General features: G+C 43.7%; 1 protein-coding gene across 1 annotated transcript in view; it reads right to left on the bottom strand.

Moving 5' to 3' along the window:
* Positions 1–4698: 4698 nt before the first annotated feature.
* NVL (nuclear VCP-like) overlaps positions 4699–25597 on the bottom strand; it is a 50417-nt gene continuing 29518 nt past the window's right edge. The window contains exons 18-23 of the mRNA XM_018556503.1: positions 24709–24808; positions 16207–16313; positions 13648–13724; positions 8091–8185; positions 6695–6765; positions 4699–4817 (exon numbers count right to left, since the gene is read on the bottom strand). Coding sequence (XP_018412005.1) covers positions 4773–4817; positions 6695–6765; positions 8091–8185; positions 13648–13724; positions 16207–16313; positions 24709–24808 — 495 coding nt within the window. The 3' untranslated portion in view covers positions 4699–4772. The remainder of the gene's footprint in view (positions 4818–6694; positions 6766–8090; positions 8186–13647; positions 13725–16206; positions 16314–24708; positions 24809–25597) is intronic.

Here is a 25597-nt window from a genome sequence, read left to right as displayed (position 1 = left end):
ATTTTCTAACAGCGCCCCAGTCGCTCCGGGCGGATTGTGTTGTTTCCAGAACACGATCGCGGCTAAAGCAGCCACGCGTCGTGTGTTGCAAAATAAAAAGGTACATGTACCTTTTTTCTGCGATTGCGGTGCGGAAATCACTGTGTGCAATTGTGCACGATCGCGCGGTCCCGGATCGCCCAGGTCTGCACTGGCCCTGAGAGTTTAATACTACCTTAACTCTTCCCTTAGGACCCATTTACACCGGAGCGCAGTGAGCTGCAGGGTGCGTTGTCATGCATTGATGCACACTGCGTTAAATAGCTCTTTCAAAATCAATGGCCTGAAATTCACAAGAATCTGGGGCCGGCCGCATTTTATTGACAGCTCAACGTTCAGGACTCCGTGAGTTTTGCTGCAGCGCCCTGGCGTGAAATCTGTGACTGTATTTCTGAAAATTCTTGTGACTTACGGTGAATTGTTTCCACTTACTCTTCATTCACAAAGAATACAATATTCATTTAGAATTTATTCCCACCGCAGACACACAAGCTTCCTTATGAAACGCACAATGGTGGGTGCAGTGTATGAGATTCAGTTTTATGATTTTGGCCAGGATGTTTGTATTGCTGTATGTGGATTAATTCCACTCACTTGATGCAGGATTTGAACCGGGGAAATAGGTGTTGTGTGGCAGGTCCTCTAACCGCTCAGCCACTGGGCTTCACTTTGCTGTTGGTTGTTGCACATCCCTATGGAATCCTCGGCATTTTAACGCGCCATGCGCGCGCGTTGGTAGTATTTATCAAGCATCTGTATAACCTGCATACGTTTCCGCGCCAAGCGTATACGCGCACGCGCGCGCAATCGGCGTGTTTATGGCGTGTTTGTGAGGTTAGTAAATCAACCCCTGAGTGTCATGTGACATGATGGGAGGGGGAGGGGAGGACTGGATACAGTTACTCAGTAATCTCACCTCTACTAGAAGTCTATTAGTTGTTAATGGAGCATGGAGGTGAGTTTACTTCTGCTGAACCGTCATTAAACGCAACACCTTCCTCTGCCCCCAGCTACAGGCCGGGATTGTAGAGTGATTTATTAGATGATTGTGTGTCACCCACTGCAGAGACAAACGTCCTCATTCAGATTATTGGCGCTAAGCAGCGTTTAAAGCTGAACTCTGGGAGTATTGTCCTCATACAAGAGTCATGTGTATCCTTCCTGGAATCCCGGTGAGCTTTGTGTATTTCTTCCAGATCTGTGCAGTAATCCAGTGCGAGACCTGGAGCTTCCTGTAATACAGACCAGTCACAGCTGCTCTCTCTCCTTGTGCAGGGTGACTGGAATTGTCTCCGCCCCCTCCTGTAATAAAGACCGCTCACTGCTGCGCTCTCTCCTTGTGCAGGGTGACTGGTCTTGTCTCCGCCCCCTCCTGTAATAAAGACCGCTCACTGCTGCTCTCTCTCCTTGTGCCGGGTGACTGGTCTTGTCTTCACCCCCTCCTGTAATAAAGACCAGTCACTGCTACGCTCTCTCCTTGTGCAGGGTGACTGGTCTTGTCTCCGCCCCTTCCTGTAATAAAGGCAGGTCACTGCTGCTCTGTCCTTGTGCAGGGTGACTGGTTTTGTCTCCGCCCCCTACTGTAATAAAGACAAGTCACTGCTGCTCGCTCTCCTTGTGGAGGGTTACTGGTCTCGTCTCCGCCTCCCTCCTGCAGTTGTATGCGGTCAGCTTGTACTGGGTGGAGCCTGCTGGGCCCCTCCCCCAGCTCACAGTGATGATGTCACTGCTACCTTTACAAGTAAGTATCTGATTTTGCACAAACATTTGGCACACAAAGTTGTTGTATATCCTTTGCAACTATTAAGGAATGTATTTACAAGTCTTTGTGCCCGGAGTTCAGCTGCCGGGGCAGATGTAAAAGTCACAGAACAATGCAGCTCTGTAATCATTAATTGTATTTTGTTTAAAGCAAGCTGTGCTACATATACTTACCTGAATTTGACTTGGTATCAGCCCCTTGCAGTCTACTGTACAGCAGAGCTCAGACTGGGAGAGGAAGAAACCTGGGAATGCCAAGGATCCCAAATCTTATAAGAAGGTAAGGCAAATAGATCTATACATTTTCCATATTTTATTTTTTTTGCAGGTCTAATGCACTTTTTTGGGTGGGGTTGGGGAAGAGATATGGAATAAGAAGATATTTTATTTTAGTGCAAGGTCCGCTTTATTCAGACAGTCAGCAGTACAATCTTGGCACAGACAGCAATGGAATAATCCTGAATCTGGAGGATCCGTTATCTTAGTGAACAGGAAACACACTTCTTGACCTTGGTGTCTTAAATGAGATTGTGGAGCTGATCCTTTTCGCATCACCTTTCAACATCTCGTGGAGTCAATGCCAAGAAGTATCGCTGCAGTATTGAAGGCAAAAGGTGGCCCAACGAAGTACTGATGGGGTGGTCATAATAATCTGGCCACTCAGTGTATATCTGTGTTATGGCTTATTTTCCACAATTCCATTATGTTCAAACCAATCATTTATATGGCGTTTTAGAATGGGGAGGAGTCATACAAACCTTCATGCTCTTGCAGTAAATCTGGGGGATCGTACAATTGGCCAAAGCTGTCACTTCACAAGGAGGATGCACTTGTGGGCAGTTGGTGTCTGATGGGTCTACGCCAGTACACGCAACGCAAATGGTGTGAGGCTTCTCTGTATATACTGCAATCCTAAATCAATGTCAAATGAAGGAAAGGGGCGGGGGGAAAAGAGGTGCAAAGCTGCTACTTTGCCTGGGGCCCCCGATCTGCTTTAATTACTATTTTTTATACACAACATATAGGACTTCTCTAGAGTCTCTCCCATCCTATGGAACTCTTTACCCAAACCTATCCGTCTATCTCCCACTGTGACTGCCTTTAGGAGATCCCTTAAGACTCATCTCTTTAGGGAAGCCTATCCCACCTAACCACTGAACCATCACTTTCTCAAATAATTCATCCCCACACAGCTACCTCATGTATCACTTGCCCTCTTAGATTGTAAGCCTTCAGGGGCAGAGCCCTCCTTACCTTACTTGAATTGTATTGTGATTGTAATTTCTTCCGTATATTGTAAAGCGCTGCGCAAACTGTTGGTGATATATAAATCCTGTATAATAATAATATGCAAGGGGCATGCCTACTCTGTTGACGGATTCACAGAAGGGCAGAGTGTGCAGAGGGTGACACCAGTTTGGGAAGGTAGAGGGTACAGAAATGCAGCTGGTGAAATGTGGTCACCCCTCCTTCTACTGTGCGGCAAAACAGGCTCGGTAGACGGCCCCTTACAAATCTTTTGGCAGATTAAAATGCTTATACGTGTTTCATATGGAATGGAGCTTGGTTCTGACTCATCTGATACATATTTGTAGCTGAGCCTTATACATTAATAATGCAGAAAGCAATCAGAGGAGCCGGCTAGTGTCATTACAAAGCTCTTATATTCTCAGCTATCCTGTAAAAAGCCCTTTTTAGTGTCTTTTAATGTACAAGAGACTAGAGTGGTTACATAGTATTTGAGGTTGAAAAAAGACACGGGCCCATCAAGTCCAACCCACAGCGTGTATGCATGTGAATCTACATGTGTATGAGTGTGGATGAGTCCATGTGTGACCTTCTTCTTAAGTGTACCTGTACCCCTGTATGTTGCGGTCTCTTAGGAAATCGTCCAAATGCTTTTTGAATGATTCAACACTCTCAGCTGATACCACTGCTTGTGGCAGCGAGTTCCACACCCTGACCGCTCTTAGGCCCGGTTCACACCTGGGCGTTTTGTAGCGCATTCAAACGCTCTGCAAAACGCTCAAACACCGAAATCCCATTGTTTCCTATGGGTATGGTTCACACCTGGGCGTTTTACAGTCCGTAGGAACGCGCTACAAAACGCCCTACGCCCAAAGAAGTACAGGAGCTTCTTTGGGGCGTTTCTGTTGCGCGTTTCCATTGGGATACAGCCAAGTAGCCCTTGGAAACGTGCATTTGTCGCGCAGGTTTTTTTTAACCGTGTATCGCTGTAAAAACGCACGTCACGAAATGCGAGACCAACGCGCATATTCGATACGCCTGGGTGTGAACCAGCCTTACTGTGTAGAAGCCCTTACGCCCCTTGTTGTTCAATCTTTTCTCCACCAGTTTTAGGTGGTGGCCTCTAGTCTTTGTTATGGAGGTTACCGTAAAGAGTTTATTGCTGATGTTGCCATTTCCATTGAACATCTTGTACAAGAAAATCATGTCCCCCCCAAATCTCCTCACTTCCAGCGTGAACATGGTTTGGTGCCAGACATTCATTCATTCCATAACATTGTTTGTAATGTGCTGGGGGTGCTGACATTTATGGGGAATTTTGTTGGAAATGTACCTAAAGGTGAACAAACCCTTTAAATCAGCCTCTGGATAAAAACACAGTTATTGATCTCCATTCTTTAGGTCACCCCGACAAACACACACACACACACACACGTATTTGATATAGGCCAAGGTGGCGTAACAAGTTAGAAAAATTATTAAAACCAAGAACATGTATAAAATTCAGAATAAAGTTTCTGTCTAGTTTATTTACAGCTGGAAGGTGTAGAGGGAGGAGATCTCCAGTCCTATACACACATATGACATTCCATATGGCAGTCTATGCCGCGTATTTCAGCTGAGGAATGCGGGCTTTCAGGCCCACACATGCCCGGTCACTCCGCGTCACTTGGTACCAAGTCGCTGTATACGACGTGCCACAGCTCTTCCTTCTACGATGGCGGTCAGCGGCTCAGAGACAGACGGAGCTTTTCGTATATCACCTGATCCTACAAGGGGAGAGATGTGTTATTTCACTGTTTTCAAGGGTTTCCATGGAACAGAATGCACTCGCCAAGCTGTCAATTCCCATAAGAAAAGCTTTTCACTGAGCTGTGAAATCTGAGAAGGAACAAAGTATTTCCCGATACCTAAATAAAGGACACATTGATCACACCATGGAGCCCTTTTTAGGGACTTTCCCTCCACCAGGTGCAGGTAACGTATTCATTACAAACCTTTTTGTAAGTTGCTAAATGCCGGAAGAAACGCTACTTGTAAAAGACCTGTTTGTTGTCCTGTCATGTCCTCTGCACTCCTGTCAGGAACCGCAGGCTGGCAGTTGCCCTGAAACTTTGTAAAGTTCCTCATCTCACCAAGCAGCAGGAAAAGAACAAAACAAACAAATCAGGGTGCCAGTAAATAGTAAGCAACTGTCTTATAGTTTTCCTTTTTGTAAATCTGCCTTAGCCCAAGCAGAAGAGTCCTATACTGAGAAGTATGCTGCAGAGAGACCGCTGCACTCTGTGTGAAAACAGCGATCTCTCTACAGTGCCGCAATTGGCAATACAACTTGTTGCCTGCTGACCACATCGCTATAGGTCTGGATCAGCGGGAGGGGGTGGGGGTGGGGGGCTGGTGTTGCACTATTGTAGAGAGAAACCCCTGCCCACACATAGAGCACAGCGGCCTCTCTGCATGCATACTGCACAGCAGAGGAGAGGACTCTGCTGGGCCCAGGGAGGGTTGCTGTAAGATTACTGTAAGACAATTATCACTTACTATTTTGTGTGTGTGGCTGACTTTTCTTCAATGTGTTAGTGCTGCAGCCTTTGAGGTGGTCTTCTGTGTAGATCCCACACCCAGCTCCGAATCCTCCTGCTATCGTATACTAAGGTGGTAGGTAAGAGATCAGTGCAGGCGCTACCCTCAATAACCAATCAGATATTCTTTCCAGTGACTACTCAGTACTAGTGAAAAATTGCAAAAGAAACCCGATTGGCTTTTATTGGCAATACTTCCACCACAAATGGGCCCCACCGCCTGCTCCATAAGGAGGTCCGCTGTGGTTAGAAGGCATTTCCATTACTTGAAGTTGGTGGTTTTACTTTCCCCTCTAATAGGTACAGGTCACATGACCAGGCCATGCCACTTTATTTCCAGCTCAATAGGCAGAGTTTTTTTTTTTTATTCATTAAAAGGAGAACTACGAGGTGAGTGAAAATCACTCGCCTCATAGTTCAAGCGACGTGTGACAATGAAACTGTCACAGGTCGGCTAAATAGATCGGGAAGTGAGCAAACACTTACTGTCCCTCGCTCACTTCTCGATCATCTCCCTGCAGAGAGCAGTGACTGTCAGTCACCGCTCCCTGTAGGGATTCCCCCCCCTCCCCTCTCTGATCCTCCAGCGCTGACTGTAGATGCAGCTCGTGATATACTGAGCTTTGGGTCACGGGAGGAGGTTAGTTTTTGTCCTCCCGTGACCCGTAACCTACCTGGCGGTATGATTTTTAATTTTTTACATGTCATTTTTCGGTCTATTTTTTTCCTCTGTCATTTTTTTAAAAAATATCCTGCCGGTTCCGCCCCCCTGCGACGCGTATGCTCGCATGCGATGGAACCCGGCATCGGCCGCAGAACACAGCGCGGCTCGAGGGACAAGGTAAGTAAATGCAATGCGGCTTTCCCGAGTGTAGCTCGGGGTTACCGCTTATGGTATGGAAAAGTAACCCCGAGCTACACTCGGGAATTTACCAGGGAGGTTAAGAGAACGATGGGGGAAAAGCACTTACCCCATAGTGCTCTTTTAAAACAGTTTTCTGCAGCTTCTGTTCCTTCACGCATCTATTCATAAGCAAGGAACACATGACAGATGCGAGACGTACCTTCTTGGAGACCGACGGTTTCACCTTGCTGAATGCGTCCTCAAAGTGTCTGTTATAAACTTCAGTCGGTCCTGTAGAGCCAATACAAGGCATAGAAACACCATTAGTTACCTCTATTAGACATGCTGGACCAATTGATTACAACACGATGTCAGGAGACTAATGGGGGAAAATTTGATTTCCTAAAAATTTGTAAAAGTTAATTTTTTTTTCTTTTTATGTTTACTGATACATTCAATATAACCGTGTGTATTAGAGTTCACCTGTCTTACCTAGTAGAATTATCATGGGGAGTAGGTTCACACTGCAGCTATGGCCGGGGAGAGGCCATACTATACAGGTAAGGGGAGGGGGAAGTGAAGTAAAATGTCTTAAGTGGGGACACATTTTTGGACTTGCTGTAAAACCCTTTCTTGGAGTCCACTGGGTGACACTGTGTGGAGGCGGCCATCTTGGTAGAAGCAGGGCTTGGTTTCCTCATGTCAGACCCTCCAGCAAAGGGAATATTGAGCAGCACGGTAGTGAAATCACCAAATCGCATTCCAAGTCACCCGAGACTAGCAGAGGCAGCAGTACCTTTGATCTCACGCTACAGATATATTTCATAGCTATAAGTCTGTAGGTACAGGAGAGCCTGGGCGCCCTCACATAGCGGACACTGCACTGCTATTTTTCAGGAGGAATTCCAGACAAAACTGGACACCGCTGAGGCACAATTAACATTTCTAGATGTCCCCTATAACAAAGCAAATATTCACTTTTTGAGTTCGGGTCCACTTTCTGCTATCTTGGTAGAGAGTATCTTCCCTGGAATTAGTATATGGCACACAATTTTGGGATTGGTTGCTTGCTGTTTGGGTGCAAAATCAAAGAGAACCGAACTTGGCTATGCAAACTGTATCATGGAAAAGGCTGACCCTCTGTACTAGAGATCCACGTTAATCATTCTAAATGTGTATGACACATGTTAGTGATCTAGTTAACCCCGACAGTGCTGATTTTCCCAGGAACGGCCGATTTTTAAAAAAATAACTGCACTACAGATATGTTTTGCAAATCTAAATACCAAAAGTGTTTTCTTTAAGTTTAACTTTAGGCATCCTTGCTGCATGAAACGTCCTTGCTACAACCTTGCTGCATGAAACGCCTGTCATCAAGATAATCGGGCTGTAAGTTAATGTTTGCCGTCATGCTGGTGTTTGTTCATGGGAAACTATCTTTGCAAATATGTTTCTATAGAAATCCTATACAGGTGACCTTAGAGGGGAAGGTTTCGGAAGGCCTCCCAGGCTGCTGCCATAGGAGGAGTTAGGTGGCTAAGTGCTGTGTGCCATCAGGTCAGCAATATGAATGAACAGTTTCCCTTCCAGGCTAGGAAACCTTATCCTTAACTCACCTTTGCTGTCAATCGGCCCCAGCCCCGGCTGTAATATTTGGGCCCTCAGGGTACTTATTGATGCTTCTCGTACGAGAGCTGACAGATCGGCACCCCTGTAGAACAAGGAAATATGTAACTAGACTGGAATAAGCGACAATAAAACAGAGATAGTCATTTGAAAACTTACACTTTATGGAATCTGATGACTTTGTCAACCTAATTGAACAGGCAAGTTCATTCCAACAGTGCTGACAGGTGATAAACTTGAAGATATGACACACAAAATTGACACGTTTCCTTTTTCTCAATGTAAATGATTAATAATGAACATTTATCGCATAGTATAAGGAAATGTACCTCTACATTCCATTACCACGTCAAATCTATAAAATTAGAATATGGTATTCCAGATGAGGTGTCAGTGATTAGGCCCTCCATAGGTCATATGCAGGTAGAACCTGTCTTAGAAGACCAGACCCTACATATCTGAGGTTTAAATACGTGCCAATGACCTGTGCTACGTCATCAAGATCAAAAGAGCTCTCCAAGGCCCTCAGAAAGAAGGTTGTGGACACCTACAACTCTGGCTATGGATTTAAAGGGATCTCCAAATGATTTGAAATCATGAAATTCACTCTAAGAAAAATAAAATTTACAAGTAGCGTAGATTTCTAACAACTGCTAATCTGGCTGGCCAGTCTAACAAATTCTGATTCTAAAAGAAGTCTCTAAAAGGTGCCCATACACTACTCGATTCTCGTACGAGAATCGTGGGAAATCCCGCGATCGTACCAGAATAGAGCAGTGTGAACGAAGACGGGCGACCGTTTTTACTGTACGGTCGCACGTCTTTTGTCCAACCAGCAGGCTCGAAAACCCACCGAGAATCGTATGATTGTCGGCGGGTTTCTAGCCTGCTCGTTCGACAGCGGCGGAACGGGCCGGTGTGCGCACGCGCACACTGCCCGTTCTGCATTGCGGTCATCGGAAGCCCACCCCTCAGCGGGGCGGGCTTTCAATGATCGCAAGTACGATCTGCCTGTCCAAGATGGGCAGATCGTACGAGCTTTTAATTAGCTTACAGACAAAAAAGTCTTGCGATGGTCGTAAGGTGTATGGGCACCTTAAGAACCCAAATATTACATTGCAGGATCCTCAGGTAACTCTTACAGCAGCTGTGTCAAAGTGCATGCATCTGCAATCAGAAAGAGAGCGCACTACTTTAAATTGCCTGTGAGGTGTGCCAGGAAAAAGCCTTAGTTGTCTGAGAAGAACATTAGAAAGAGACTACAGTTTGCAATTTAACATGTAGGCAAAGACCAGGCCTTCAAGAACAATGTGCCGTGAACTGGTGAACCAAAGATAAAAGTTGCCTAGCCACAGTAACAGTAGACATGATTCGTGCAAACTGAAGACAGCATTTGAGCAGAAGAATCATAAACCAACTGTGAAGTATGATGGTGGAAATGTTATGGTCTGGGGTTGCTTTGCTGCCTCGGGGTCTAAGCAGCTAGCAGTCATGGAGTCAGCAATTAATTCCGCATTGTAACAAAGTGAGTTCGGTGAGACCATCTATTCAAAAGTGAATCCAGACATGAATCTTTCAATATGATAATGACCACACTCTAAATCCACTAAGGAATGGCTCTAAATGACGAAATAGAGGGTTATGGACTAGCCCACGGGTAGCCAAACTGCGCCCGTCCAGCTGTGGTGGAACTACAAATCCCATGAGGTATTGCAAGATTCTCACAGACATGACTCCCGGAGGGAGATGCATCATGGGATTTGTATCTTCACCACAGCTGGAGGGCCGGAGTTTGGCTACCCCTGGACTAGACAACTTAAAGCCCTGATTTCAATCCCATTTAAATGTATGGGGGGGGGGTATGAAATGGGCAGTTCGTGTAAGCAAACCTACAAACATCTTGCAACTGAAATCATTTTGAATAGATGAATGGGGTAAAAAAATGTATTTGATGTCAGAGACTGATGGGCAGTTATTGTCACCTTTAGTAAAAGTGACAACTTGAAGACATTTTGAATATTGTCTTCTGAGGCCAAGGGTGACTTAGTTTTTGCTGACTATACCATCATATCTTCATCAGATCCTCTTGATATATGACCATTTGATTAAATGAAAAGGCAAATTTTCCTTGAGGCCGCATTTTCTCCCACATAGGCAAGCATTTCAGCCCTTCGGATATTTCATTTGTCTTGATAAAGCGGACCTCTCAGTAACTTTCCGAGCCTGCATGATTGTGTTCCTGACATGCCAAAATATACAGCAACAGACATGCTGTCTGCTGCAGGCAGGAAGAAGCATTTCCTCAGTCTCTTCTCCACCAGTGATTAGACTGCAAAACCGTAACTTTGCAGCAAGTCACAAGGTGTGAAGCTGCAGCAGGGGCTGATCTGTGCCAGATGTTTGTGGATACAGCCAAGAACATCACAGACACCAGGAATTACATTATTGCATCATCCCTGAGCCAGCAAAAGTAGATGTTGACCCCTATTGATGCCTGAACAAAGATGCCGCTTTCCTTCAGGAGAGAAGAGCAGATGAAGGCATTGCCAGGAGGAGTACTGTGATCTCTGCGACAGGTAATAAATACTAGAAAGTGTTACACTGACACATTACTGAGCATACTGAACTTAACATGGACAAATATATATAACGAATCTACGTCTGCTTTGAGAAATGCTGTGATGAATTTGGTCATGTGGTTTTTGCTCCAAGGTTAGGAATTGGCCAGAATGCTGACGCTCCATTTCAGCAAAGACCACATGACGGAAGGCCTGATACTGTAGAGTTGTGGAGCAGGGGACCTCATTTCAGCAGTACTTCCATTTTAAACTATAGGTACTTTACACATGAACCACGGTGTGTGAAGTACTACCAGCTCTAACATATTCTTATACTTTGAAGTCCTGACTTTTATGATTACTGAGAATAATGTATAACTTGAAGTTATGTAGCCAGGCAACTGACCTAGCTTGTTTATCTCTCTGCGCATATGGATCCAATGTACATCGAACAGCAGATACAAGGCAACGTCAGGTTATCAGAACCAGTAATATATCCAATTTAAGACAAGCAATGGCAGGTGACATATTCCAACACACTCCTGACTTCCTGCCCAGTAATGACACAGAAAATGAAAGCACTTCTAAGCCCCTATTCAGCCAAAATTGCAACCAACACAAAACATTGAGGAGCACAACGAACAGAGATATACCCACCAGTCTGTGTCTATGAGCAATGGGCAAATCATTATTAGCTACATATCTTTTCACATCATGAGTGGACATACAGCGATTTCATACAAGATTATTTACACACTGACAGAATATTCTAGGAAACGTGCTGTAATGCCGAACATCTCTCCTAAGAGAGATGTTAGGACCCCAAAGGTTACATGCTCCAGTGATGGAAATCTGACCTCGGTCACGTTCTCCTTTTAGGATCATATGCATAGCTGTGAAGTTCATGGCCAAGTACATATAACAATGTATGTTGTATATGTACACTATATAGGAAAAGGTTTGCAGACATCTGACCATCTTACCTATGAGCTCATTGGACATCCTTTTCAAAACCATGTGCATTAATATGGAGTTCCCCTTGTTTTTACAACGGCCTCCACTCTTCTTGGAAGGGTTTGTGAGTGGAGTGTTCCTTTCAGAATTTGTGGCCATCCAGCCAAAAGAACATTGTTGATGTACGAGAAGACCTGGCTAATAATCGGTGTTCCAAATCATCCTAAAGGCATTCAGTAGGGTTGAGGTCAGGGCTCTGTACAGGCACTTACCTTTTTCACATTTTTTAAACCATGTCTTTATGGAACTTGTAACAAAAAGTCTGTCCTTTGATTCCACATATTTTTTGGCCATATCATAGGTGTGATGGTCTGGTGTTCACACACTTTTGGCCATGCATTTGGTACATACAGATAAGAAGGTGAAGCTCTGGACTTCATGAAGTGGACCCAGAAGCCTTATAGCTTGAAGCATGAAATATATAAAAGCTACAGTCTGCATTATCGCTGTGCGATGGATTATATGATTACAATATAGATTGGTCTCTGCTGCTAAACAATAACCTGCAGTGCCCAGGACATGGCACCTGTATTTTGTTAATTACGAAGAGACATAAGGAGGACAGCTCCTTTACTATATTGTACATGCTAAAGAGATTACTATCCCCACAGTTAGATATTAAGAGTAAGGGTAACAATTTCCCAGACTGTTTGCTCTTTTCTTTGCTCTATACAAAAAAGGATTAGCTCTGATCTCTTAGATAGCAAGGGTGGGGTCAGCTGACTGGACTTTCTCTGCCTTTCTTAGAAATAGCAAATGTAAATAGTTATTTTCATAGGATCGGACATAAGGACATGTACTGACACATGCCACCCAAGGGTATGTGGCTTATCTTACTTTCTTTATCTTCTTTAAAGAATTCTGCAGGCCCTCATATAAAGTTTACATTTTTAAGAAAGGTTAAAGCAAACCATGACCTGAGCTATGTTTGTGAATCACCACAGAAGTGTCTTGTGGGTATTATTAGAGATCTATTAGATGATATATTCACATTCCCTAGAAACTTCGTCAGCATAAATTACTTTCATAGGATCTGCTTTAACAGCAAGTATAAACAGAGTACCCAGGGGTGTGGTGTTAATCCCATAAGACATTTATCACAACTTTATCTACAGTGATATTTTATGCTTCAAGAAACGTTAACTAGCAATCTGTCGTTAAAACAAACATATTCCGTACATCTCTGCAATAAAAAAATGCCATGGTATACACTTTAAGCATATTTACCACATGGATTATCAGTGATGTCACCAGTCTCTAGTGAATGGATAGGCTGCATCATCAGTGATGTCCCCGGTCTGTAGTGGATGGATAGGCTGCTTTCTCAGTGATGTCACCAGTCTCTAGTGAATGGATAGGCTGCATCATCAGTGATGTCCCCGGTCTGTAGTGGATGGATAGGCTGCTTTCTCAGTGATGTCACCAGTCTCTAGTGAATGGATAGGCTGCATTCTCAGTGAGGTCACCAGTCCCTAGTGAATGGATAGACTGCATTCTCAGTGATGTCACCGGTCTCTAGTAAATGGATAGGCTGCATTCTCAGCGAAGTCACCGGTCTCCAGTAAACGATTAGGTTGCATTGTTTGCAATGTTACCGGTCTCTAGTGAATGGATAGGCTGCATTGTTTGGGATGTCACAGGTCTGTCTCTAGATAATGGATAGGCTGCATTTTCTGTGAGGTCACTGGTCTCTAGTGCATAGATAGGCTGCATTCTTAGTGACATCACTGGCTTTTAGAAAATAGGTTGCACTCTGTGATGTTGATTTCTCAGAAATTGGAAAAAAAAAAAACCTGGATATGCTGCATTTGCAGTGATGTAACTGATTTTTAGTGAATGAATAGGCTGTATTCTCAGAGGTTTCATTTGTCTCTTTGGTCTTTAGTGAAAGCAAATTTAGCTATAAAAAAAAACCAAACCCAAAAAAACTCTGCCTCTACCAAGTCACGTCAACAGTTATTTTATAACAACTTACGTAAAACAGTCACAACGCTCATCAAAGGCGATCACTTGTAGATCAACATCGGATGCAAGGGGTGGCCGAGTTCCATTCTAGAAAAACATCAGAACACAAAAATCGTTGAGATAAAAAATAAAAATGTTGGTCTTTGGAAATCTAAAACATATTTGCTTTCCAAAATGTCAAACCTTTTAAAAGCAAAAATGAAAGTAGTTTTTCAATACCATTTTAGATAAAAGGTTATAAAAAAACTTTAGCTTGATGCAATCTTATTGATGTGTTTTAGGGGCAAATTTCTGAAGCAGTAAATCATTAGAGACCAAGAGCTGTTAGTGACAATGCGTCTTACTGCTAGGAGCATGCCGAGCTTTGCGCTTCTAGTTGTAATGGGTAATGTAGATTAGCGCTCCCTCAGTACAGGGCATTATGCTAAGAAATGTTAATTTACAGATTTTGGACAAGAAGGGGTTAAACCAGTTAAGTTTCTTACATTGCTCAGAGTACACGAGTGGCAAGATCTCTAGGTCTCAGTTTGGCACTTCTACAATGCACATTAAAAGGGGTTCCCCCTGTTCATACAGTTTAATTGGTTTTATATTTTGGAGGATGCAAAAGGAGAAACTTCCACATAACCACTCAATGAATGGTAATAAACTCTCACCCAATAACAGAGTTTTTGTAGTCACCATATAATGTTTTTCTTGGCGTCTATTGAGGGATACAGGAAGTCTTTAACCTTTGTGTTACATTGCCACCCACAAAAAGATCATAGACTGACAAACAAAAACCTGTAGGCCAGCCCAGGGTATGATGCCCTTCTACTACCAACATGCCTCAATTTTGTAGCAAAGCAGTACCGGAGCATGATCATAAATACAGAGGGGTGAGACATGGACCTCAATGGACTTCGAGAAAAGGATCTTACGGTGCGTACAAAAATCCTATATTCTTTCTTGGCCATTGATGGACTCCAAAAGGCTTACACCTTCAGGACATCCAAAAGCAGTCCAGCCCAGGGTTGGGAACACAGCAAGCATTCGCTAACAGGCCAAACATAACAGAATACTGGGGACTGCCTGTGGCCTGAAAGACCTTATGCCCAAAGCAGACATCAGATGAAGCAAGGATGATAGAAGTTGGGAGTACATGTGAACAGAAGATCAAGTGCCAGCCTTACAAATTAGAGAAAAGGAAGCTTTAGCAGGAAAGGTGAATTTGTCCCAGGGCGACAAGCACTAAGGATGAAAGACCATGGACCACAACCATGTAAAGCATGCCTCCCGTGTCCGATGATTGACCTTGCAAGAAATAGACTTTCTAGCTGTGTGCAGGAATTGCAGAGTCAGGGATGCTTATTGCTTAAAATCTGAGATTTAACAGTCATGTTATAAAGCCAATGACTAAGAAGCAGGATTGCAAATCAGCCCTTGGGACAGGAGAAGTGGATGATTTGGCAGGGCCCTCGGTGAGTCGGCTAGAATCCTTCCAACGAAAAAAACAATACCGGCGCCTCCGGTTGCAAGACGGGCAGCACTTGTGTGTTTTATATACCTCTCTCGCTGCAGCAAGACTTCTGGTTCCTCCATGAAAAGAGAATGCCGTGGAGCTGTGTGACTCTGAATCAGGTGGCCCACAAGTTGGTCAAACGCTGAAGGGACAGACAAACTGCCTAAAGCTCGAAGATGTTTATTGGGAGATGAGGCTTCTCAGGACAACCAAGTGCCCTGCACCAACAAGCTGCCGAGGACTCGCCCCTCGGCGTGAAAATCTGGTGTCATGGTTGTGAGCTTTGCAAAATAAGAGAATAAAGGACCTCTACCTCCAGAGCCAGATTCCTGAGCCACCAAGTCAGGGATAGCCTTGGTTCTTGGCGTCAACTGAATCAACTAGAAAGAAAGGGGTAACTGGCACTCCAATATCCTTATCACTTCCTTTCTGATATTGAGCAGCGCCATCCGTTTGTCACTGTAGCACCCACCTATTCCTAAAGGGACGGACCAGTCAGGAGTGCGATGGGACTTAGATATTAACTGAATTAACCAGTCTAGAGACAGGACTGACATGTCCCGCAATGACAGAATATTGCACTGCAGAAGTCTGCAGTGATAATGGGCAAAGGGAAACACCTCCAAGAAGGCTCAAAGTTCCATGCGGCTCTTTACAGCAGCAGGTGATGCTTTCTCGATACTCTATGGCAGAAAAGTGAGCTAGGAGCACACAGGAAACAATGGCGCCCAGTGATCAATAAAAAAAAGAGCAAGCTCCCAATGTTTGGCTTGACCAACCTACTTACTAGACAGGTCTACAGAGACAGGGCTACCACAGAGGAAAAATGCCTGCGGCTCTGGTCCCAGCTAATTTAACCAAAATGGAGTCTGGAAAGTCAGGATGCAGACAAGTACAACGGATAGATGCAATTCAGGAAACCTCCAGTAGCAGTGTATGATGATGAAAAGACATCCATATCCTCTTAGCACTAGCAAAAAACCGAGGCACACAGGTAGTGCAAGTTAAGACAAACTATTTTGTGATACATGTGTTTCTTTAAACACGCAAGATTAGGTGTTAAATTACTTTGGTGATGGTTCTCAGGATAGCCAGTCTGTCGGCAGGGGGTGGAAGTCCAACATACAGGGTTTTGTCCAGACGTCCAGGCCGTAGAATTGCTGGGTCGAGGATATCTGCAAAAAATGAGATTGGGGGACATTTGTGAGACACAGCAGCCAAAACAAGCTTGAGGACCTGTGGTTGCAGAACTACAAATCCTACTGTACAAATAATACACCACCTGAAAAATGCCAAATTTGCTTCTGGCACACAGTATTAGCATGAAGTTTCGCCTCAAAATCAGTAACATGTTCAGTGGCAATAGGTATCCGACAATGAGGCACACAGCACATATGTTTTAGTGTTACAATAATTACACCTGAGAACCTAAAAGCAAAGTTACCCTAACTCAAAAAACACTAATTGCAAACGTCAGCCAATAAACCTAGACCCCAATTCTCAAACTCCAAACCCCCAAAATCTGGCTATACACTGGTAGACTTTCATACAAAAAAAAATCTCGTCAGAACATTCAATAGGACACTTGTAGAATGTCATTTGATTTTAACATTTGATTTTGGAAATGAATAGTCTTTTGAACGAAAACCACATGCACCATTAGTATTTGGGTAGAGAAAACTTTTCAATCCTCCTCTGTTGATTTTTTTCATCACTACGGCTGAAATCAATGCTTGTTTGGAACCCATTAATGAAAATTTATTTTTTCAAACAGAATGGTGTTTGGCCAATCCCTATCTTTTACCCAACACATAATGAAAAGCTCCAAGAATCAGATCTGGAAGGACAGAGGAAGGTTACACCTCTGTAATGTCCTTTTCGATTTAGGCAGTTTGCCTAAACCTGTGCCCATCAGCTCACTGCTTCAGCGGTGTGAGAGCACCACCGGGAGGGGTGACCAGACTATTCCGGGCATGGATGGATAGCAGCAGTGATCACCAATATTTAGTCAGAAGAGGAACCGGCGAGTGTTACATGACCAAAGCCTTTGGTGAATGGTGGGACGGATGGGTTTATGTAGAACGTTATATTAGAAGAAAAAACACAACACAGAGGTAGACATAATGAACACATTGCACTTCCCTCCTGCTGTTCTTCTCCTTTATTCTTTCCTATAGCCCTTAAAGCAATAATAGCACTTCTGCACCGATTATTTAATTCCCATAACAAATTATTATTATTATACAGGATTTATATAGCGCCAAAAATGTGCGCAACGCTTTACAAAATGGAGGACACAGTACAGTTACATTACAATTTCAGTACAATAGGGTTAGGAGGGCCCTGCTCGTGAGAGCTTACAATATAGAAAAGCTTGTACCACTCCCGATGCTTATGTGCTCTCCCCACCTCTGTAATATACAGGTGCTGGTCCAGCCTATTTCAACCGGAATATCATGCAGATTTACAACAAAGGGATACTGCATGAGCATCATCTAGTTGTGGAAAGGATAACTGCAGAGGATAGCACTGAAGAGGAGGAGAGTATTGCAGCCACTAAAAACCCGCTGGAGACCCTTTAAAAAAAAAAAACTGCAACAAAATGATGCAAAATACATAGCTGACATACATACATACATACATACATACATACATACATACATATATATATATATATGTGTGTGAACTGCCATTCAGCTACTCTCGTGATTAACACACCTCCTGCCACACTGCTGGGCATAGCCTATTGCAGTGATGGCAAACCTTTTTGAGCTCGAGTGCCCAAACTGGATCACTAAACCAACTTCTGTGTCTCAAAGTGCCAACCCCGCACTTAGACCTGAATACCGATGATTTCTTTTAGAAAAGCACTTCATATGACTGTCTGAACTATTATGTGCTCAAGTCTTAGGAGACAAATACAATACATTAAGGAGGTTTTAACTACACTACAGAGTGACATGTACCTTTGTAGTGTGCTAATGAGTGAAGTGTTCCCTTACAGTGTGCTACTAAAAGCTACATGTCACGCAGCACACTGCACGGGAACACGTTACTCGTTAGCACAATACAGAGTGACATGCTTCCTTGCAGTGTGACATGCTTCCTTGCAGTGTATTGTGGTGTGACATGCTTCCTTGCAGTGTATTGTGGTGTGACATGCTTCCTTGCAGTTTATTGTGGTGTGACATGTTCCCTTGCAGTGTGCTACTAAGCTACATGTCACACAACAATACACTGCAAGGAAGCATGTCACACAATACACTGCAAGGGAACATGTCATACAACACTACAAGGAAGCATGTCACACCACACTACAAGGAAGCATGTCACAATACACAACAAGGAAGCATGTCACACCACACTACAAGGAAGCATGTCACACAACAATACACTGCAAGGGAACATGTCACACAACAATACACTGCAAGGGAACATGTCACACAACAATACACTGCAAGGAAGCATGTCACGCAGCACACTGCATGGGAACACGCTACCCGTTAGCACAATACAGAGTGACATGCTTCCTTGCAGTGTATTGTGATGTGACATGTTCCCTTGCAGTGTGCTACTAAGCTACATGTCACACAACAATACACTGCAAGGGAACATGTCACATCACAATACACTGCAAGGAAGCATGTCACACCACACTACAAGGAAGCATGTCACGCAACAATACACTGCAAGGGAACATGTCACATCACAATACACTGCAAGGAAGCATGTCACACCACACTACAAGGAAGCATGTCACGCAACAATACACTGCAAGGGAACATGTCACATCACAATACACTGCAAGGAAGCATGTCACACAACAATACACTGCAAGGGAACATGTCACACCACACTACAAGGAAGCATGTCACACAACAATACGCTGCAAAGGAACATGTCACACAACAATACACTGCAAGGGAACATGCCACTCATTAGCACACAGTAAAAAAAAAAAGGTACATGTCACTCTGTAGTGTGCTAATGAGTGATGTGCTCCCTTGCAGTGTGCTACTGAGCGACCTGTAGCTTAGTAGCACACTGCAAGGGAACATGTCACTCTGTAGAGTGCTAATGAGCATCAGGTGCCCTTGCAGTGTGCCGAGTGACATGTACCTCTGCAGTGTGCTAATGAGTGACATTTTTCCTTGCAGTGTGCTACTAAAATACATGTCACTCAGAACTATCTACGGGGGGCAGTGTGGTCATCCTGGAACACGAAGTGTGTTAGGACAACAGAACACCTCCCCCTCTCCATACCATAGGGGAGGGTGTTCTGTAGCTCAGAGAGAAATGGTAACAATGCTAACGGATAACAGCGCAGAATTTCTAGCTTGCATTTATTTCCAATTTTTGAACAGAGAAAACAAAATGCTTTCAATAGTATATTTCACAGACCGACGGGGAGCAAATAGGATATGTTCATTGTGAGGATTTACAAAGACTTTATTATTAGAGCCTGAATGTTCACTCATCTATCACATCATACATAGGTCACCGTGAACCAGGATATCACCCAACTAACAATGTCCTTTTCAGAGCAAACATCAGCTACTGGAATTCAGCCTTATCTAATCCTTGAGAAATTAGTCTCCTATTCAAAGCAATTTCGCCTGACATGCAGAGGGTCACGTTCACGGCAAAAAGCATGGCTGTGCAGGTATAGGTAACACTATTACTAGAATGTCGGTGACAAAGGTCAGGCCTGGATAAGTGTCAATACAATGAAAACTATCCAAACACTCCAATTCCTGCCCAGAAAAGAAATAAAAAGGTACAAGAGGTGGGGAGATCTCCAAATATACTTTATATAGCACTAAACCAATGAGTGCTGGCTCCCTACTGACTGCTACCATGGTGTTCTATGATTTTTATATGTCCTGGATGTGCTGTATACATTGTAAATATTCTGCAGCATTTCAGGAGGGCACATAAAGCCATCTACAAGATAAAGAAGGCTTGTCGCACTCCTTACCGGAAATCTCCGTATTCGGTGAAGGGTGCTTGGAATAACTGCGGATGGCGCCGCCAGTTGCAAATCGTATCAGAAAAACTTCACCAGCACACAGAACTCCCTAAAGGATCATCAATCGTGGATTTATTGAGAACTCACGTCAAATACACAAGCGATTCGGGGTCACGCAGGGTCCCTTCGTCAGGCATAGCAATGACACAGTTGCACAACAATGAGAATTCAAATAGACAAACAGCAGTGAAGAGACATGGTCACCAATAAAAACACCACGTCAGGGGGCGTTTAAAGCCGTTTCTTCACCGCTGTTTGTCTATTTAAATTCTCGTTGTTGTTCAATTGTGTTGCGTCATAGCTATGCCAGATGAAGGGACCCTGCGTGACCCCGAAAGCACTTGTGTATTTGACGCGAGTTCTCAATAAATTCACGATTGATGATCCTTTAAGGAGTTCTGTGTGCTGGTGACATTTTTCTGATACATAAAGACGTCTATGCCTGGCCTAAGAGGAGCTTATAATCTAACATTCCTCCCACGCTCATAACACCTCAAATTTTAGATGGGGGGGTCAATTAACCTATTCATGTTTTTGATTGTAGTGAGGGATCCATAAGAAGAAACCCAACGGAAGGTCATGCAAACAGCATGCAGATAGTGTGCCTGGTGTGAACTGAAGTCAACAATGCTACATACGAAGCAACCATGACCCAAAGAGAAAGTAAGACTAAAGAATCGTACAAACTGTACCACTGAAATCACACACAGAAAAAATAGCCATGTTATTTGAAATGGCAGAGAGGATATTATTCTGCTGCAGGTGGAAGGAAGTATTTTCTTAGTCTCCTCTCCCCCAGTGACCAGACTCTACATTGTAAATTTGCAAGTCACAAGGTGAAAGGATGCAGCAATGGCTGATCTGTTCCACACACATATAAATAAAGCCAAGAACTGCAGAGGTCCCATGCTTTACATCAGGGGTAGCAAACCTCCGGCCCTCCAGCTGTGGTGAAAGTACAAATCCCATGATGCATCTCTCTTCGGGAGTCAGGTCTGTGGCTGTGAGAACCTCTGGGAGTGTTGCAATTACAAATATGCTATCATGCGTCTTGATGCTAGGCTTGCTCAAATGTACATCTATCAGTGAAGGAGCAAGCATGTCAGAGGCGCAATCACTACATAAAACAAATTCTGCTGGATTTAATCCTAAACTGCATAAAATTACATTTCAGGTTGCTCAGCAGATTTTTCAATACATTTTAATACTCTTTTTATGCAACAGCACTGGAGGGCGTTTTTTGTTTTATTTGATAGTTTTTCTTTATATGTTTGACAGTATGCCATTTTGCCGTTACAACCACCTAATCATGTACTAGTCCGCACCAAGTACTGAGCTATTTGGATAATGATATGTTTGTAGTGTACAACGTATCCGGCAGCTCGCCCTTTCATCTAAACATTTCACTATCTAAGCCTATGTAATAAGTGATCATTGATAGTAAGGATGCACCGATATTTATCAGTGCAGATACAGAGTATTTGGGCCGCAGCCGGAACGGATCCCAACAATTATGTCTGGATCCACCCAGCTGCGTGAGTGACAGCTGTCTCTGCCTATCTAGAGGCAGAGCCAGCTGTACCCGCCCCTCCCCCATCCGTTCCGCCAGTCAGTGCTGGAGGATCGGACAGGGGAAGGGGGAATCCAGTCCCTCCCCTATCGCGGCTCTCTGCCGGCACAGGATCGAGAAGTGAGCGAGCGACGGTATGTGTTCGCTCACTTCCGGATCTACTGAGCCGACCTGTGACAGTTTCATTGTCACAGGTCGGCTCAGATTATGAGGCTGAGTGAAAATCACTCACCTCATAATTCTCCTTTAAAAAGTGTATTTGCACTTTTGCAGTCAAATTTGGGAAGAAACCTCAATAAATTGGTATACGCTCCCATTCACACAACATACCTAAAAATTGTCTAATTGTCTTTGGAGCAGGCCTTTGGGCAAACTGCAAGCTATTATGTACAGTTTAGAGGGAAAAGATGGGGACAGACTAATTTTCCTCTAATGAACATATAATGGAGTTCTTTAACCCTTTGTTAGGACAGACAGTGTCCAAATCTAATTTACAACTAATAATGTGATCTGCCAGCACAGTACAGATAATGTGCTCCATCCCCCTACTCCCATATGGTTGTATCTGCCGTCCACTATGTTACTACAGCTACACAATAATGATGCAGCGTCTGGAAGGTGGTAAAACATTGTGCAGTGGGGTATCAGGCATCCGACACACCCAGAAGTGTGCTGAATGCTGAAGATTCTATGCCCACAACGTGATGATTTTTTTTCTTTTCAACAGTTTTTATTGGGTTTGCAAACACGTATTCAGATAACAACAAATCGGTAATCGAAGAGAAGAGAGACATATGTGAGTAACATACCAATACCACATTTCTGAAGGTATTGTAGGACTGTAGGATGTGTGCTTGATAATTATAGACATGGGTGGATGTGATCTGGGGTGGACCATGTGGTCAATGTCGGCAGTGATTTTTTAAAATTTTGCATTAAAGTTGCTTTAAGAGGTAAACAACCTCTACCCACCTTTCATTTTCTTAGCTCACCAAAACGTGCAGTATAACTACAGACCTCCGTTGTCAACAAACTCTTCTTCCTGGTGCTGTAGCCAACCAAAAACCTAATAGTGCGTACACTACGCAGCGTTCCAGCACTTTTGCCAGGGACTGAGTGCGACACTGTGGTCCCAGGTTATGGCCTCATACAGTGCATGACGTGAGCAGCTATAGATTTTCTTTTTAGTTGACTCTTAGTTAAAGGTCCGCTTTTAAGTGCCCGTCCCTTTCGTGTCAGATTGCCCCCCTTCCCTTCACATCACATCAGAAGCCCCCTTCATATCAGGGTCCTACCATCACAACAGGAGTGTCAGCTGCGGGATCATGGCAGAGGGTGGGAGGCACAGCAGGCCTAGACAGAAGTGAACTTCCATTGTTTCCTGAATGGATCCCACCCTCCCTCGATTAGCGCCTTTTGTTTCAATGGTGCTAATAGCCTGCCAGTTCAATGGAAAGGCACAACACTGTATGAAAATTTCAAGGCACCCCTAGAAAAAAGTGGTTGGTTGAAAAAGGCTTATCTAGAACAATGGACCCTCTTGAGGTTCATGTCAATCAAACAGGATGCCAAATGTGTCAGCTTTTATACAGCTATCAGGACTTTCACACATGCTTATGAATAATATTGATAGCTCTTGTACCATGTGCTAACTTGTGCTGTAGGTTTTCTGGCTCTGTTCAATATATTCCATTATAAAATCACTTTCATATAAAAGCTCATTCTTTAAAGGAAATACTGGTTCTGTTGCAGCGTGCCACCAGTACAAACTTGTCTCTGCCTCTCCCTGATGTAAAATCAAAATTAGATAAAACACTAGACTTCACCTTGCAAAATGTTGAGAACATAATGATATAGCCTAAAGATGAGACTAAAGGTGACCATAGGGGCTGGATCGGGTAATATCAAGCTTGCCAGTTGTCCACCCAACGAGTACATCAATCAGGTCCTGAATAATACTGTTCTCTCCAGTGATAAGCAATGCTGACAACCTCTGCCTAATATTACTCACTTTGTCCCTCTGCATTGATCCAGCACAGCGGACCTTGCAAGTATATGGAGTGCTGCTGGAAAGATTGACTGCACTCTAAATGTCTATGGGCAAGGACTGTTATAGGATGCTTCTGTGTTGATACAAAGTTAGCCAGGGGGTGCCTATAGAGCTCCCATGATGTCTAGATACAATAATTTTTGTGAAGAACACCAATGTCCAATCCTTTCAGGGGACTACTCTCATATCTGGTCATTTCAGGGGACTACTCGTATCCAGTCCTTTCAGGGGACTACTCTCATATCCGGTCCTCTCAGGGGACTACTCGTATCCAGTCCTTTCAGGGGACTACTCATATCCAGTCCTCTCAGGGGACTACTCGTATCCAGTCCTTTCAGGGGACTACTCTCATATCCAGTCCTTTCAGGGGGCTATTCTTAAGCCTTATTTTTTTTTTTTTAATGAACAGTCACTGCCTACCTTCCTAGAGTTTGCTTTTCTTCGAGCATAGCAGTAGAATACCAGATCAACCCAACTGCCTTTGTTTCTGGTAGTGCAATGTATAGGGAAGAGCCCGAGCCTGCCAATTTGCAGGCAGAGTGTTCCCAGACCCACCCACTGTGGGACCATTGCTGTTTCTCAAAGAAAGAATGGAGCTTTCAGTGTGCTTATCACCTCTCAACAGCCTGTGGAACCATCCAGAAGCCTACATAAAAGCTTGCAGACTTTACACAGCATTACATAGCACTCAGAATAAATAGTAAAATGAGTGGCCTTTTTTTATTTTGACACATTTGTGGTGTTTGCTGGATATAATTAGCGCTTGCATTCAGCCTCAAGATCATTTTTAAGGACTGCCACGGCATGTAAACAGAGGTCTGCAAAGATATACAATAGTACAACCTTACCCCTCCAGTAAAAGAACAAGGAGGTTAACATAGAAGATTGAGTAGATTTCTATTTAACAGCTTTGTAGCATACCTGGACGGTTAGTGGCAGCCATGATGAACACTTGACGTCTACTTTCCAGTCCATCCATCTCAGTCAGCAACTGATTAACAACTCTCACACTGGCTCCGGACTGAAAGACCAGAGAAAACAAGTCTGAGAAAAATAAATTCGAGCACGTGTGGGCAGATGACAATGTGTGGAATGACAGCAACATGACCCCCAATATGCAGCATCAAAATTCCCTTCAGTAAAACCCTCTTTGTGCTGGAATGGGCCTGTGCTTTAAATCCCCATAGTCTTCCATATGACACCACGCCATAGAAGTCTATCAGGGTTCTACTGAACAGACACAGCCAATGCAGAAAAGATTTGTTCAATTACAATACAAGGGGCCACGGGGTAGAGGTAAGTAGGCATATGGAGAGGGAGGCTAAAGTGTACTTGGTTTACTTGGAAAATGCACTTATCGTGTAATAATGTCATCTCTGTCCAGGCATGACAAAAAGTATAAATTTAAAAAGCAGTAACACACAGTCGGGCATGACAAAATGTATATATCCATAAAGCTGTAACACACAGTCATTGTAAACTTGCTTATTTTTAGACAATTATATTGCACTAAAGTACCAATTTCAGTAAGGGGCAGGTCTATAATACGAGTTACAGGGCACGCAAGAACCATTAGGAGATCCTGTGTGCAATTACTGCATGGTATAATAACCCTTGCTAGTGTTTATGCCCATTAGTGACTATGTATAAAACATGCAAAGCTCAATTTTATTACTTATAGGTTTCTGTGAAAGTACTGCATAGAATTAGAACACCAAAGTCTTGTAGTTAAAGGATATTGAAATACCAAAACAATAATGTAATATATTGCAGCTTACGAGTTCTTCGATGTGATGGCTGCAGTAGCTTT

The sequence above is a fragment of the Nanorana parkeri genome, unplaced genomic scaffold, assembly GCF_000935625.1.
Source record: "Nanorana parkeri isolate BGI_ZX_2015 unplaced genomic scaffold, ASM93562v1 scaffold240, whole genome shotgun sequence".
NCBI lineage: Eukaryota > Metazoa > Chordata > Amphibia > Anura > Dicroglossidae > Nanorana > Nanorana parkeri.
This window is presented reverse-complemented; position numbering and strand designations above follow the sequence as displayed.